At 50.0% G+C, this 14506-nt stretch overlaps 1 protein-coding gene across 1 annotated transcript in view; it reads right to left on the reverse strand.

The window, feature by feature from the left end:
- Nucleotides 1–14506, reverse strand: part of LOC134534610 (uncharacterized) — a 119691-nt gene that overhangs the window by 52267 nt on the left and 52918 nt on the right. Inside the window, 2 exon segments of the mRNA XM_063373093.1 lie at nucleotides 5362–5424; nucleotides 6506–6600. Coding sequence (XP_063229163.1) covers nucleotides 5362–5424; nucleotides 6506–6600 — 158 coding nt within the window.

Below are 14506 nucleotides of genomic sequence, written 5' to 3' on the forward strand. Positions count from 1 at the left end.
AATTTTACGTTGGGTTTTTAATGTTACTGGAGTGCAGTGTTTTGACGTTAGGCCTTTCCTGTAAACTTATCCCATGTAACCTAAAGAAATTAAATGATCATTCATTCGTTCATTGATTTGGTAGTGAAATTGGTAATCAAATTTTTTTGAAGTGAAACTACTTTACTGAGGAGACTATAATTTTCGAGCGTTAAAAAAATTCGCATACTTCTTGCATACTTGCATAATCGCATACTTGCAAAATTGCTTACTTGAAGTTTTTTTTATACTTTATGTATACTTGCACACTTGCGTTATTTACTCTTTCACGCTTGCATACTTTCACGATTCTATACTTGCGCAATAACATTATTTAGCGCTCGCATAGTTGTATATACATTTTTTTATTTTCTGTCTTACGTTTCTTATTAGTCCTATAAAAAGTTACGCTCATCACTAACTCACTGACTCTGTAATGCCAAAGAGACATAAAACACAAATATTAGCCTACTCCATATAGATGTATAGAATGTAAAATGGAAGAGTAACGATAGAGAAACATTTGAAATACAGCTACTTAAGAAGAACACGCCTTTATTATTAAATTAAAGTGTTTGTTCTATTCATCATTTTTAAACAAGCGTCCTAGGCGCCTCATGAATAAATATGCCTTATTATTACTAAACAGGCTTATATCTCAGAAAGTTTAGTTCTAAACGAAATACGGTTAAATTTTTTTCCTTTTTAGATATGTAACTTTGAATCACTGAGAATTTTTGATGATATTTGTAATTTCGTTCTTATGCCCTTTCGAAAAATCTTTGTTTTATTTTTTTAATAAACTTATATCTTTGAAGTTAATTATGTTATTAAAAAACCGTTAGTATTTTTTCTTTTATGTATATATTATATGTTTGTAAGCAGATTTGGTTTTTGTAGTTACGCTTTTTCTTCACTTAGTTTCTTGCTGCTAAAAATTATCGCTAAATAGCACAGATACACTTAATAAACATTAATTTAATTTTTTTCAAAGATAAATATCTCAGAAAAAAATTGCTTTGCATATTATTAAAACAAATTAAATTTTTAATAAAAAAATTACGTAGATATCAAATTTAAGGGTTTGTTTATTTCATCATTTTTCCACGGGTTCTTAAGGCCCCTTACAACCTTCTAGTACCTAATAAGAAATAATTTTCACTTCTGTCACGCGTGCACTACACGCCAACATTTTTATTTATCACTCGAAGTAATTTAGTTACTTGCGCTTTTATACTGTCAATAACTTGGCAATACTTCCTGCAGGGAAATTCTGAGGTGTTGTACAAAACTGTGCTGGATATCAATGCAACACTTAACTCACACGTGCAAATTTACTGAGCAGCTTATGCATTATAGTGTACTAGTTTCTGCGGGTCGTTACCACAACGCCGAAATACCATAACGCCGAATGTCAAAATTGACCACAACGCCGAAATACCATAACACCGCATGTCAGAATTGAACACAACGCCGACAGCTAGAAAACTGCTGTGTACCACAACGCCGAAATAACAACTGAATGAATTTGTGTGTGTTTCTTAATTCTTAAATGTACCTTAACGCCGAAATACCACAATCAAACCAAACCTTACCTAACCTAACCTAACCTAGCGTAATATAACCTAACCTAACTTAGCCTAGCCTATCCTAGCCTAGCCTAACCTAACCTACCCTAACCTAACCTAGTTTAACCTAACCTAGTCTAACCTAACCTTTGTGGCAGTCCTGCAATGACATTTATCGGCGTTAGTGTATTTCGGCGTTGTGGTAATTCGGTGTTGTGGTACACAGCAGTTTTCTAGCTGTCGGCGTTGTGGTCAATTTGGCATTTCGGCGTTGTGGTATTTCGGCGTTGTGGTGCGTCCCCGGGTTCTGCCAGATTGGTCTCTGTACCCGGCGGTTTCCCGAGGACATTCCTCGAGAACGTTGTTTCAGGTATAGTCACTCCCCCTAAGGTCCCTGTAACGGCCTCGTCGTGGACTGCACACGAATATCTCAGAAAAACTTTTATGAGAATATTTACACCACGGGCGGCCCAAATTTCTCTGTCCAACGGACGCGGGTACACTCTGTTCAAGACAAGTAGAGACCGGAAAAAATTCGCGGATTAATTTCGCAGTAGGCTGGATGCCAAAACCACTTGCCTTTTTTTCCCTGCCTCTATGGTTGGACCACAAATTAGAACTCCGGGCCTACGGAAAACCCTCGACGAAAGAAGTACTTATAAAATCACAGTCTTACACTCGAGAAATGGTCAATTGCTAGAGACCTGCAAAATTCGCGGTTTCTATGGCCTTCAGGATAGACTGCACATACCCCTGTACACTCGGGAAAATAAGCAAGTTCATTGGCTGCCAACTTGTAAGTCGTCTCAGCTGGTTTGTCAGTGATTCGATCCTTCTTTGGTTGAGGGTTTATAACTGGTTGAGATTCGTCCAGATGAACAGTAAGCCAATAGCAAAATTATCTAAGAGGTATATGTGTTTGAATTCTAGCCTATCACCGAATGAATCCGCAAATTTTGCAGGTATCTATCAATTGCTCATTGGTTGCTACGTGTGTTAGAAATATCCGTCTGTCACTGACCGTTTCGGCGTTCGCGATACCTACGCTAAATTATTTCCATTGCCTCGAGTTCTTGTAAAGCCTGTCATGTTGACGATGATTAGGGATACGGAAATTTCGCGCATTCATCAGGTCGCGAGTCAGAATGAAAACCACACTCTCGCTCTGTGTCCGTGATTGGACCGCTGTTACTTGGGCACGCCCCTCTGCGACCGTGAGCCAACCATGTCCAGCCAGGAGAGAGGCAAGCGAATCAGGAAGTGCCACTTAACATGGGAAAGCAAAAAGGGTTGATCACAGCCTGAGGTCAGACGATTCCGCGAAATTTCCGTGTCTCTGACGATGAACCAAACGATGAACCACACATAGGGGCAGGCATTTTTCGCGAAAAAAATTCTGAACGCCTTTTAGACGGCAACTCGCACGAGCATAGTCTTGCCTGTGATTGGCTGCCGTCTGAGAGAGAAGAAGTTGCCCTATCTGACCGAGCCACTCAGGACGCGTTTGCTTCCGCGCTGAATTACTGTGATTAAGTGTTGTAACAATCGACAAGTACAGTAAAAGGAACTCACCCAATCACGAAACACAGACGATGCTAAAACTTTTATTTTTTTTTACTTTCAGCTAGCCGCGGAATCTTTTCGCTAAAATGTGCATGCCCCTAACCCATGCACGCTTGTCGAAGGAAGATACAGATGTTTGTAGCTCAGCGTGACGATTAAATATAACTAGAGACCGGAAATATTCGCGGTTTCGATGACCTTCAAGATAGACTATACAGTCCAGCATATACCAAGGAAAATAACGACAGTTCATTGGCTGCTGACCTGCGAGTCATCTTTACTGGTTTGCCTGTGATTCGACACTTCTTTGGTTGAGGGTTTCTCATTGGTCTAGAGCCGTGGAGGCGAACACTGAGCTAATAGCAGAAGCAGCTTAAAGGTATAATTATGTGAATTCCAGCGCATCACGAAAAGAATTCGCGAATTTTTCCGGTCTCTAAATATAACGTAATATTTAGAGCCCTGACGCCAGTCTAGAATGCAACTGTGTCTACACTCGAATGACGGGTCGTTACCACAACGCCGAAATACCATAACACCGAGTGTCAAAATTGACCACAACGCCGAAAGCTAGAAAACAGCTGTGTACCACAACGCCGAAATAACAATTGAATGAATTTTTGTGTGTTTCTTAAATGTAGGTACCTTAACGCCGAAATATCACAATCAAACATAACCTTATCTAACCTAACCTAGCATAATATAAACTAACCTAACTTAACCTAGCCTAGCCTAGCCTAGCCTAACCTAACCTAGTCTAACCTAACCTAGTCTAACCTAACCTAGTCTAACCTAACCTAACCTTTGTGGCAGTCCTGCAATGACATATTTCGACGTTAGTGTATTTCGGAGTTGTGGTACACAGCAGTTTTCTAGCTGTCGGCGTTGTGGTCAATTTGGCATTTCGGCGTTGTGGTGCGTCCCCTCGAATGACTCTTGGCATTGGATCACGCCTCGAAAAACATCCGAAATAATCACGTGCAACATGGAAAAGAGAAAGTTGGAATCTGGCTGTTTGTGGTCTAGCTTTGGGACCAGAAAATAACGCGAGCCTCGCATGTGTCTAGACATGGCGTCCCACTATCAGGACGTGGTGGTGGTTGAAGGGTTAACAATGGGAACCGCATATGGGCCGAGGCTATGGCTCCTCCCTTCTTCCCCCCCCCCTCCAAGCGATGGACCAACATCAACCCCCCCCCCCCCCCCCCAGCCCTCCTCACCCTGGACTGTGACGGACCGGCGCGCATGCGCGGTGCGCCTCGCGCAGGCCTCCCCAAAGGTCGAGTGTCGTGCTGCGCCCCATTCACAAGGCCTTTTCCCCGGCGCGGCGCGTGGGTGTTTCCTTTCACGCCGACCCCCGGGGGCCCTGCTTCGCCCCCCCTCACCCCTCCGAGGGGACAGGGAGGGGACTGCGTGCCGCAACGCCCTGCGAAACACGCCTACGCGAGGTCGACTATGTTACACGCGGCTGTTGGCACTCCTGCGGAATTCCCACAAGCCATTCACGACCAGTTAATTATAACAAGTCTACACTTACTACCACATATTTTTTTTCACGCAAAAAAAAAAATAATCAGTAAGACTACAACTTTCATACCACACTTACACACACACAATTTGACTAACAAAAAGTCGATAGAGTACATAACAAAAAAAATAACACACCTCAACCATGATAGCCTTGTGTACGCTGCAATACGTAAAAATATGAACACAAGGACACTACACACAGGGCTTCACATTAAAATAATAATTATAATAAATAAATTCGATTATTTTACACGCTGCTGATTTTCAGGAAGGTTACGATCAATACGCGCGAGTAATAATCTGTTTTACAACTTCGACACGCGTATGAGTTACATTGTGTTTATGTGATGCATGGCGTGATTACCAGTTATAAGTTAGAGAAATATTTTTCGTTTGACAGTGAAGTTGTTTATTTTGGGTGGACAGGGGGAGGGGGTTGATTTATTCCGGGGGAGGGGGGGGGGGAGCCGTTGGAAATGTCGTGTAAGGATCGTGACGACGCGACCCACTAGGGGAGTGGAAGGATCGGTCTGTTCTATTCTTAGCCGCAGGACGCCACCTGACTGCCGTGTTCGACGTGGTGAAGGGAAAGGAGAGGGTAGTAAGTAGTACCTGGTTCATTGCGACGGCGAGGCGGGCCAGCCGCCAGCTGCCAGAGGGTCGGCGAGGCCAGGCGACGAACCCCCGTCCCTTGCGGCGGCCGGGGTCTCTCCTCCCAGGGCTGCCATCGTCCCGCGGCTCACAGCTGGCAACACACGGGCACCCGCGCCGACACACCAGGGGGCTTCGGCCGGGCAGCCTCACTCCGCCGCTACCCACGCGCTTCCCTGCGATCGACCTGCATCCATCTTGTTTTTTTTATCCTCTCCCCCAACTTCCCCCTTTTACCCTTCTCTCTCTCTCTCTCTTTATCTACACAACCGGGGACGTAAGTATCACAAGGATCCCGAACACGATCCGCGAACGAATGAACAAGGGAAAATTTTTATTCCCTCCGCCCGCGGCCGCGGGGTGAACGCTGTCTTCCCCTCGGAGCTTATGCAACCCACTGGATCCATGAGCGGCGCGCGCGCGGTTGTTCGGGCGGCCGCTAGGTCGCAGCACCGTGCAGCGCGTCGCGGCGCAGGCAGAAAGGGGAGGAGGGTGTGGGGACCGCGCAGCGCCGTGCGAAGGGGGCGGGAGGGGAGGGTCGCCCGTACGATCCCGGTGTTGGGTTCGAACCCCCCTTCGCGTTGTTCTGCAACACATGAAAAATAATACATGAATTTTATCACTTGTAAAAAATAATAATAATAATACTCTTGTCGTGTCGGGAATTGACTGCGACCATGAATAATTAGAAATAAAATTGCGATATGTATAGGTCGTCTTAGAACTGCCAGAAGATGCGTTTCTAATGTCCTGATTATGTCTGTTCAGTGGGGACTGCGATCAGGTATCTGGTTTTCGAAAGGTGTGTTCGTCACTCGAAAAGTGTCGACGGGATGAATGAAAGCTCCGGTAGTTTCGGACGGTACCACTGAAAGGTACTCTCGAAAAAGGTTTTGGAAAGTAAAGGGGGGTGGAGGGGGGGAGATGAGACCGGGAACTCCCCCCTCTTCATAAACCTTCCCCCCACAACCTCCTCTACCCCCGCCACGCCAATTAATGGAACGCGGTCAGTCATCTGCCGCGGACAGCGAAGCGATCGATGTCTCCGGGAGGCGCCCCATTCGGTGCGCGTGGGCGCCCTGTGACGTCAGCGCGGGTCGGGCCCAGGGTGAGGGGGGGGATGGGGGGGAGGGCGCCCCGGAGACCCGGGCATGGCGCCAAAACCGTCCCGCTGCCTGCGTGCTCCCGGCCAATGGCGGCGCGGCGCTCGGGGCTTGACGTCACGCGCCCGCCCCTCCCCCCGGTCCAGGGGCGCCGCTGGTGTGGGATGCTGCGGCAAAAGGGGGCGGCGTGTCAACACCCACCCCCGCCCCCGACGAGGCCTCTTATCGGCACCCTTGACGGCGCGGCGGCCGCTCTGAACAACTCCCCAACCCCCCAGGCTACAGCCACGACAGTCGCTCTTCAGTCCGGCCCGGCGTACACCCGGGTTCATTTTGGTTTTTTGGTCAGTCTTCATTTTCATGAATAGATACTTCTGAAGTGGGGATATGGCTTAGATGTTAAGTCTTGCGCCAAATCCAGCTGCGGAAACACTAGTGAGTGGGCGTGGCACCATCGTTCGATCAAAATATATCTGTTTTGTATAAATATGTACTTATTGTAGCGAGTGGAAAAACTGGTCCGGAAAGGATAACCCAATTAATTATTTGTAGTTTTCTTTATTAGCACATTTTTTTACTATTCATTGAATTATAAATTTTTTTAAGATCTTTTCACTGGAGCTCGGCTTGTAAGTGGCTCTCCCTACCTCTAGTCTCTTACCACGCACCTCTGTCCCAGCACAATGCCTCGCGCTACTCACTACCTCGCGCTACTCACTACCTCGCGCTACTCACTACCTCGCGCTACTCACTACCTCGCACTACTCACTACCTCGCGCTTCTCACTACCTCGCACTACTCACTACCTTGCACTACTCACTCTTCCGCACCGCGACACGGTCCCCGATGCCTCAACCTCAACATTCACACACGGAGATCGTCTCTCATCGCCCAAGTGTCACTCACCCTCTACACTTCACTTCACTTCACTGCCCGAGGATTCACCGGTATCTCCACGCCAGCGTTGCGCTCGCGCGCGCACACACAAACACACACACACACAAACATCCGAAGATCGGCGTCTGTATATTACACTGTCAAGTCTTGCCCTGGAAAGTTCTCGTAGCTCTCCGAACTGTCCCGTTCATCGAACGTTCCCTCCAGACTTACCACTCGAAGCTGCGAGGACAACGGCAGCCTGGTTACGTCACTTCTTTTGAAAGGGCTCTGGGCATCTGCCGAACCTTCTAGAAGGCGGAGAGGCGTCGCAGCCGATCGGATTAACGTGTAGCGGCAGGAGGAGGGACGGGCGTTACAATGTGTACGGGAGAGGGTTGAGCCTCCCCTAGACACACCCCCTCCCCCCCCTTCCCCCCCCCCCATCGCTTGCCGGCGCGCCAGACTGAGTGGCCTGCCTCGTCTCTAGCATCCTCGCAACAGTATGTATGTATACTTAAAGTTTTAAGAACATTTGATTACATTGTAGCATATTTTTTTGGCCACAATCTACACGTGATATGATCTGTGTGTATCGCATTACTTGTAAAGTTTCCTATGGATTATATCAACAATGCATTTGCGATTTCCGCCCTATCAGGGTAAACCCAAGCATTAAAATAATCTATAAAATCAACCGGTGCCCCTATTAATGCTCAGACCCCATATTTTTTCCTTTCTTTAAACGTTTCAATTTAATAGTACATTTGTTCGCAAATGGTACTCAACAAACACGCCCTGTTGTTGAAATTATTTAATGTTAAGTATTAATTAGATATACAAAATATTTAAAAGTAGTCTACTAGAAATTAAATTTCAAACTCTTGCCGTATAGAAATTTGGACGTACATAACGATACAAGATGTTACAACAATAAGTGCTGCAGCTCTTTCACGGGCCCTCTTATGACGTCACTTGACTTGTGGGGTCTGGTCTCGTGAAAAAGTCGAAGGCTTCACCGACGTTTCGGTAGAAAGTAGAGACGCCATCTTCAGGCTCTCTAATATTCTGCCTTATAGGCCCCCATATTTAAAATACATACATATCAACCAAACATTCTGCTTTAGCTGTGATCGCCTAGTCGTGTGGAAACCTAGGATCACTTGGTGGTTTGGGGGGGGGGGGGGTGGGGGGGGGGCGCCAATACTTGTTTTACGGATTGTTATTTTATTATTATTATTATTATTTTTTTTTTTTTTTTTTTTTTTTAAGAGATTTGCAAGGTATTTCCTGAAATGGGCGGCTTTGTCGCAGGCATGGGTGAGAAAGACTTGCGTTAAGTTCGGTGAATCCAAACTTTAATGTGCGGTTCAAAGTTAAAATATCGAACTTCTCGCGACAGTAGTATATTTTTGAACCCTCGGTAGGAGAGAGTTAGTTACTCTGAAGAAGCAGCCCGTAGGCGACGTGGCTTCTCACGCAGAATATTGATATTTTGCAGATTCTTTGGTAACTTCAGGGTGGGGGATATATCAAACCTAAAGACGGCAAATATCCCCCCCCCCCATGCCCCCGCACCCGACCGCGCGATGGAGCACTACTGCTGCAAACGCTTCTCTCCCGCAGCGATTCCTCACCCCCCTCCCCCCAAGCCAGTGGCTTTACGCCTTCCGTTGTCCCACCCGGATTGATTTTCCAGCGCCGGCATTGTCACAGACCCCGTGGCCGCGCGCGGGCGCAGCTGCTATAGTGCAGGCGGGAAGTCTGGCGAGCCCGCCCGACTATTATAGTGCAGGCTGGAAGTCTGGAGAGCCCGCCCATTATAGTGCAGGCTGGAAGTCTGGCGAGCCCGCCCGACTTTAGTGCAGGCTGGAAGTCTGGCGAGCCCGCCCGACTATAGTGCAGGCTGGAAGTCTGTCGAGCCCGCCCGACTTTAGTGCAGGCTGGAAGTCTGGCGAGCCCGCCCGACTATAGTGCAGGCTGGAAGTCTGGCGAGCCCGCCCGACTATTATAGTGCAGGCTGGAAGTCTGGCGAGCCCTGCTCGACTATATATAGTGCAGGCAGGATGTCTGGAGAGCCCGCCCGACTATAGTGCAGGCTGGAAGTCTGGCGAGCCCGCCCGACTATTATAGTGCAGGCTGGAAGTCTGGCGAGCCCTGCTCGATTATATATAGTGCAGGCTGGAAGTCTGGCGAGCACTGATCGTCTATATATAGTGCAGGCTGGAAGTCTGGAGAGCCCGCCCGACTATAGTGCAGGCTGGAAGTCTGACGAGCCCGCCCGACTATTATAGTGCAGGCTGGAAGTCTGGCGAGACCGCCCGACTATTATAGTGCAGGCGGGAAGTCTGGCGAGCCCTGCTCGACTATATATAGTGCAGGCTGGAAGTCTGGAGAGCCCGCCCGACTATTATAGTGCAGGCTGGAAGTCTGGCGAGCCCTGCTCGTCTATATATAGTGCAGGCTGGATGTCTGGAGAGCCCGCCCGACTATAGTGCAGGCTGGAAGTCTGGCGAGCCCGCCCGACTATAGTGCAGGCTGGAAGTCTGGCGAGCCCGCCCGACTATTATAGTGCAGGCTGGAAGTCTGGCGAGCCCTGCTCGACTATATATAGTGCAGGCTGGAAGTCTGGCGAGCACTGATCGTCTATATATAGTGCAGGCTGGAAGTCTGGAGAGCCCGCCCGACTATAGTGCAGGCTGGAAGTCTGGCGAGCCCGCCCGACTATTATAGTGCAGGCTGGAAGTCTGGCGAGCCCGCCCGACTATTATAGTGCATTCTGGAAGTCAGGCGAGCCCTGCTCGATTATATATAGTGCAGGCTGGAAGTCTGGCGAGCACTGATCGTCTATATATAGTGCAGGCTGGAAGTCTGGAGAGCCCGCCCGACTATAGTGCAGGCTGGAAGTCTGACGAGCCTGCCCGACTATTATAGTGCAGGCTGGAAGTCTGGCGAGACCGCCCGACTATTATAGTGCAGGCGGGAAGTCTGGCGAGCCCTGCTCGACTATATATAGTGCAGGCTGGAAGTCTGGAGAGCCCGCCCGACTATTATAGTGCAGGCTGGAAGTCTGGCGAGCACTGATCGTCTATATATAGTGCAGGCTGGAAGTCTGGAGAGCCCGCCCGACTATAGTGCAGGCTGGAAGTCTGGCGAGCCCGCCCGACTATTATAGTGCAGGCTGGAAGTCTGGCGAGCCCGCCCGACTATTATAGTGCAGGCTGGAAGTCTGGCGAGCCCTGCTCGACTATATATAGTGCAGGCTGGAAGTCTGGAGAGCCCGCCCGACTATTATAGTGTAGGCTGGAAGTCTGGCGAGCCCGCCCGACTATAGTGCAGGCTGGAAGTCTGGCGAGCCCACCCATTATAGTGCAGACTGGAAATCTGGCGAGCCCTGCTCGACTATATATAGTGCAAGCTGGAAGTCTGGAGAGCCCTGCTCGACTATATATAGTGCAGGCTGGAAGTCTGGAGAGCCCGCCCGACTATAGTGCAGGCTGGAAGTCTGGCGAGCCCGCCCGACTATAGTGCAGGCTGGAAGTCTGGCGAGCCCGCCCGACTATTATAGTGCAGGCTGGAAGTCTGGCGTGCCCTGCTCGAATATATATAGTGCAGGCTGGAAGTCTGGAGAGCCCTGCTCGACTATATATAGTGCAGGCTGGAAGTCTGGCGAGCCCGCCCGACTATAGTGCTGGCTGGAAGTCTGGCGAGCCCGCCCGACTATAGTGCAGGCTGGAAGTCTGGCGAGCCCGCCCGACTATTATAGTGCAGGCTGGAAGTCTGGCGTGCCCTGCTCGACTATATATAGTGCAGGCTGGAAGTCTGGAGAGCCCGCCCGACTATAGTGCAGGCTGGAAGTCTGGCGAGCCCGCCCGACTATTATAGTGCAGGCTGGAAGTCTGGCGAGCCCTGCTCGACTATATATAGTGCAGGCTGGAAGTCTGGAGAGCCCGCCCGACTATAGTGCAGGCTGTAAGTCTGGCGAGCCCGCCCGATTATAGTGCAGGCTGGAAGTCTGGCGAGCCCGCCCGACTATTATAGTGCAGGCTGGAAGTCTGGCGAGCCCGCCCGACTATTATAGTGCAGACTGGAAATCTGGCGAGCCCTGCTCGACTATATATAGTGCAGGCTGGATGTCTGGAGAGCCCGCCCGACTATAGTGCAGGCTGGAAGTCTGGCGAGCCCGCCCGACTATTATAGTGCAGGCTGGAAGTCTGGCGAGCCCTGCTCGACTATATATAGTGCAGGCTGGAAGTCTGGAGAGCCCGCCCGACTATAGTGCAGGCTGGAAGTCTGGCGAGCCCGCCCGACTATTATAGTGCAGGCTGGAAGTCTGGCGAGCCCGCCCGACTATTATAGTGCAGGCTGGAAGTCTGGCGAGCCTGCCCGACTATTATAGTGCAGACTGGAAATCTGGCGAGCCCTGCTCGACTATATATAGTGCAGGCTGGAAGTCTGGAGAGCCCGCCCGACTATAGTGCAGGCTGGAAGTCTGGCGAGCCCGCCCGACTATTATAGTGCAGGCGGGAAGTCTGGCGAGCCCGCCCGACTATTATAGTGCAGACTGGAAATCTGGCGAGCCCTGCTCGACTATATATAGTGCAGGCTGGAAGTCTGGCGAGCCTTGCTCGACTATATATAGTGCAGGCTGGATGTCTGGAGAGCCCGCCCGACTATTATAGTGCAGGCTGGAAGTCTGGCGAGCCCTGCTCGACTATATATAGTGCAGGCTGGAAGTCTGGAGAGCCCGCCCGACTATAGTGCAGGCTGGAAGTCTGGCGAGCCCGCCCGACTATTATAGTGCAGGCTGGAAGTCTGGAGAGTCCGCCCGACTATAGTGCAGGCTGGAAGTCTGGCGAGCCCGCCCGACTATTATAGTGCAGGCTGGAAGTCTGGCGAGCCCGCCCGACTATTATAGTGCAGACTGGAAATCTGGCGAGCCCTGCTCGACTATATATAGTGCAGGCTGGAAGTCTGGCGAGCCTTGCTCGACTATATATAGTGCAGGCTGGAAGTCTGGAGAGCCCGCCCGACTATAGTGCAGGCTGGAAGTCTGGCGAGCCCGCTCGACTATTATAGTGCAGGCTGAAAGTCTGGCGAGACCGCCCGACTATTATAGTGCAGGCGGGAAGTCTGGCGAGCCGCGCGGCAAGTTATAGGGAAACGTTGCTCGGAGCGGACAGTAGGCGGAGCCGTGCAGAGACAAGTAGCGCCGACTCGCCATCCGAGAGAGAGGCCTCGTCTGCATGATTGCATGGCCACCGGGTGAAGCTTTTATTTTAAGTGAAACTTCTTTGGGCACGATGGGAGTAAAATATCAAGGCCGAACTTCAATGCATCGTTTTCGTGGAACATTGATTTTTTTTTCCTAACATAACTAAAACTAAGTGTATTTTGTTTGGGAGGGTCTGGGTTAGAGAAGACTCTAGGTGCGTCCCAGGCCGAAGCCTTTACGCCTATTCATGCTGGGTTTAAGCCATGCAGACAAGGGAGCATGCATCGTGTGCTTGTTCGGGGATTGGCCAGCCATGGCTGCGATTGGCGCCATGACTAACTCCCCTTCTTAATTTTTTTTTCCCCTAGCCTAAATTAATTCTATGTGTGTAGGGGAGGGTCCAGGTTAGGGAAGGACCTAGGTGTGTCTCAGGCCGAAGCCTATACACTCTACCATGCGGGTTTCGAACCATGCAGGACAAGGGCGCGTGCAATCGTGTGCGTAGTGGGGTTTACTGGCCAGCCATGGCTGCAATTGGCGCCATGACTGACGCCCCATTGGTCGCCTAGCTTAAAAGCTAGCTAAATGTGACCCAGGCAAAACCTGCATAGACACAGGGAAAACCCTGGGCCGGGTCATGCGGGGATCAGTTATCATGCATTAAGCAGGCAGGTAGCTACTGGACAAGAGGGAAGAAGGGTCCAGGTAAGAAGAGTTGGAGGGGCTGAAAAATCAACCATGCTGGAGTTGGGTGCTTGGGCCTTGCGGCCCGCATTTAAATTTTGGGAACTCCTGGGTTGTTATTAACCAGGGGCGCAAGCGCCCCCAGGGGCGGGCGACTTCACTCGTCAGCCCAGCCACAGCTGCCCAGGCAGCCACAGTTAAAACAGAGGCCCTTCTTAATTGTGGAACGATTCCTGACGTTACAAGGTTGCGGACGGTGCAGAGAACTGGTTCCCTCGAGCGGGCTCCACGTGGCGGCGTGCTGCTCAGGTTGAACCCCGCCGTGCTGCAGGGATAGGCGGGTCGCCTGCGCCTGACGTCAAACCGACTTGCTGGCGTCTAGTATCTGGGCATAGGGTGACACAAGGGGGCTTGAGCTTATTATTGTGCACCGCGCCACGGGCCATATTCGCAAGAAAATCGTGTTCTTTCAAGTACCCACTATGTGAATTAGTCAGTTAAAGCCAATGCAGAACTACATGTTTATTAGATTGCTAACTTACACAAGTGTTTCTGTAGTAGAGTATAAATTATGTAATATATTGTTTATTTGTAAAAATCTTGTGTTCTTTTTTTTTCCACGAACCTGTCACTTTTATGGTAATTTTTATATAAATGATAAAGGATCGAGCCAATTCCTGGAATCGATCAAGTAAAATAATTGTTATATCAAGTGACCTTTTTTTTTTCATGATGGCAGCACCGTGGTTGTTACACATTTCCGTTCCCTATTGACTTCCCAGTTGCATTAACGAAATCACTCCCAGCAAAGTGCGCATTTGGGAGAGCTAAGATGAGTATACACACATCGAAAAAGGTTTTTACTCGCCTGTTTATCGTGAACGTTATTTTTTTTTTAATTTTCCCCCCTCCAATGAAGTATGTGTGGATCTGAAACCGCAGCTCCGTGTCTGCTTGTGTCCCGGACAGCCTCGTCACGTGCTCGCCCGACGACGCCCCGTCACGACACAAACCGCCGCCGTCAAAAGCGGCGAAAGCTGTCGACTAACGAAGGGAAGTAAGTTAGCTCGCCCCGTTTCGCCCGCCCCGCACGGCCGAGGAGACAACAATGGCGGTCCCCGCCGCGGACACGGACGCAGGGGAGAAAGTCACTTCGCACGATTGCTCCCCCCCCCCCCTTCCACAATAAGAGCGCGGGAAACAAGCTGCGTGCCTCGCCGGTCGGGGGACGGGAGCGCGTGAAGGTCGAGGCGGTTAGGGCCGGCGTAGGTCGTTACCACAACGCCGAAATACCACAA

The sequence above is a fragment of the Bacillus rossius genome, chromosome 7, assembly GCF_032445375.1.
Source record: "Bacillus rossius redtenbacheri isolate Brsri chromosome 7, Brsri_v3, whole genome shotgun sequence".
Classification (NCBI taxonomy): domain Eukaryota; kingdom Metazoa; phylum Arthropoda; class Insecta; order Phasmatodea; family Bacillidae; genus Bacillus; species Bacillus rossius.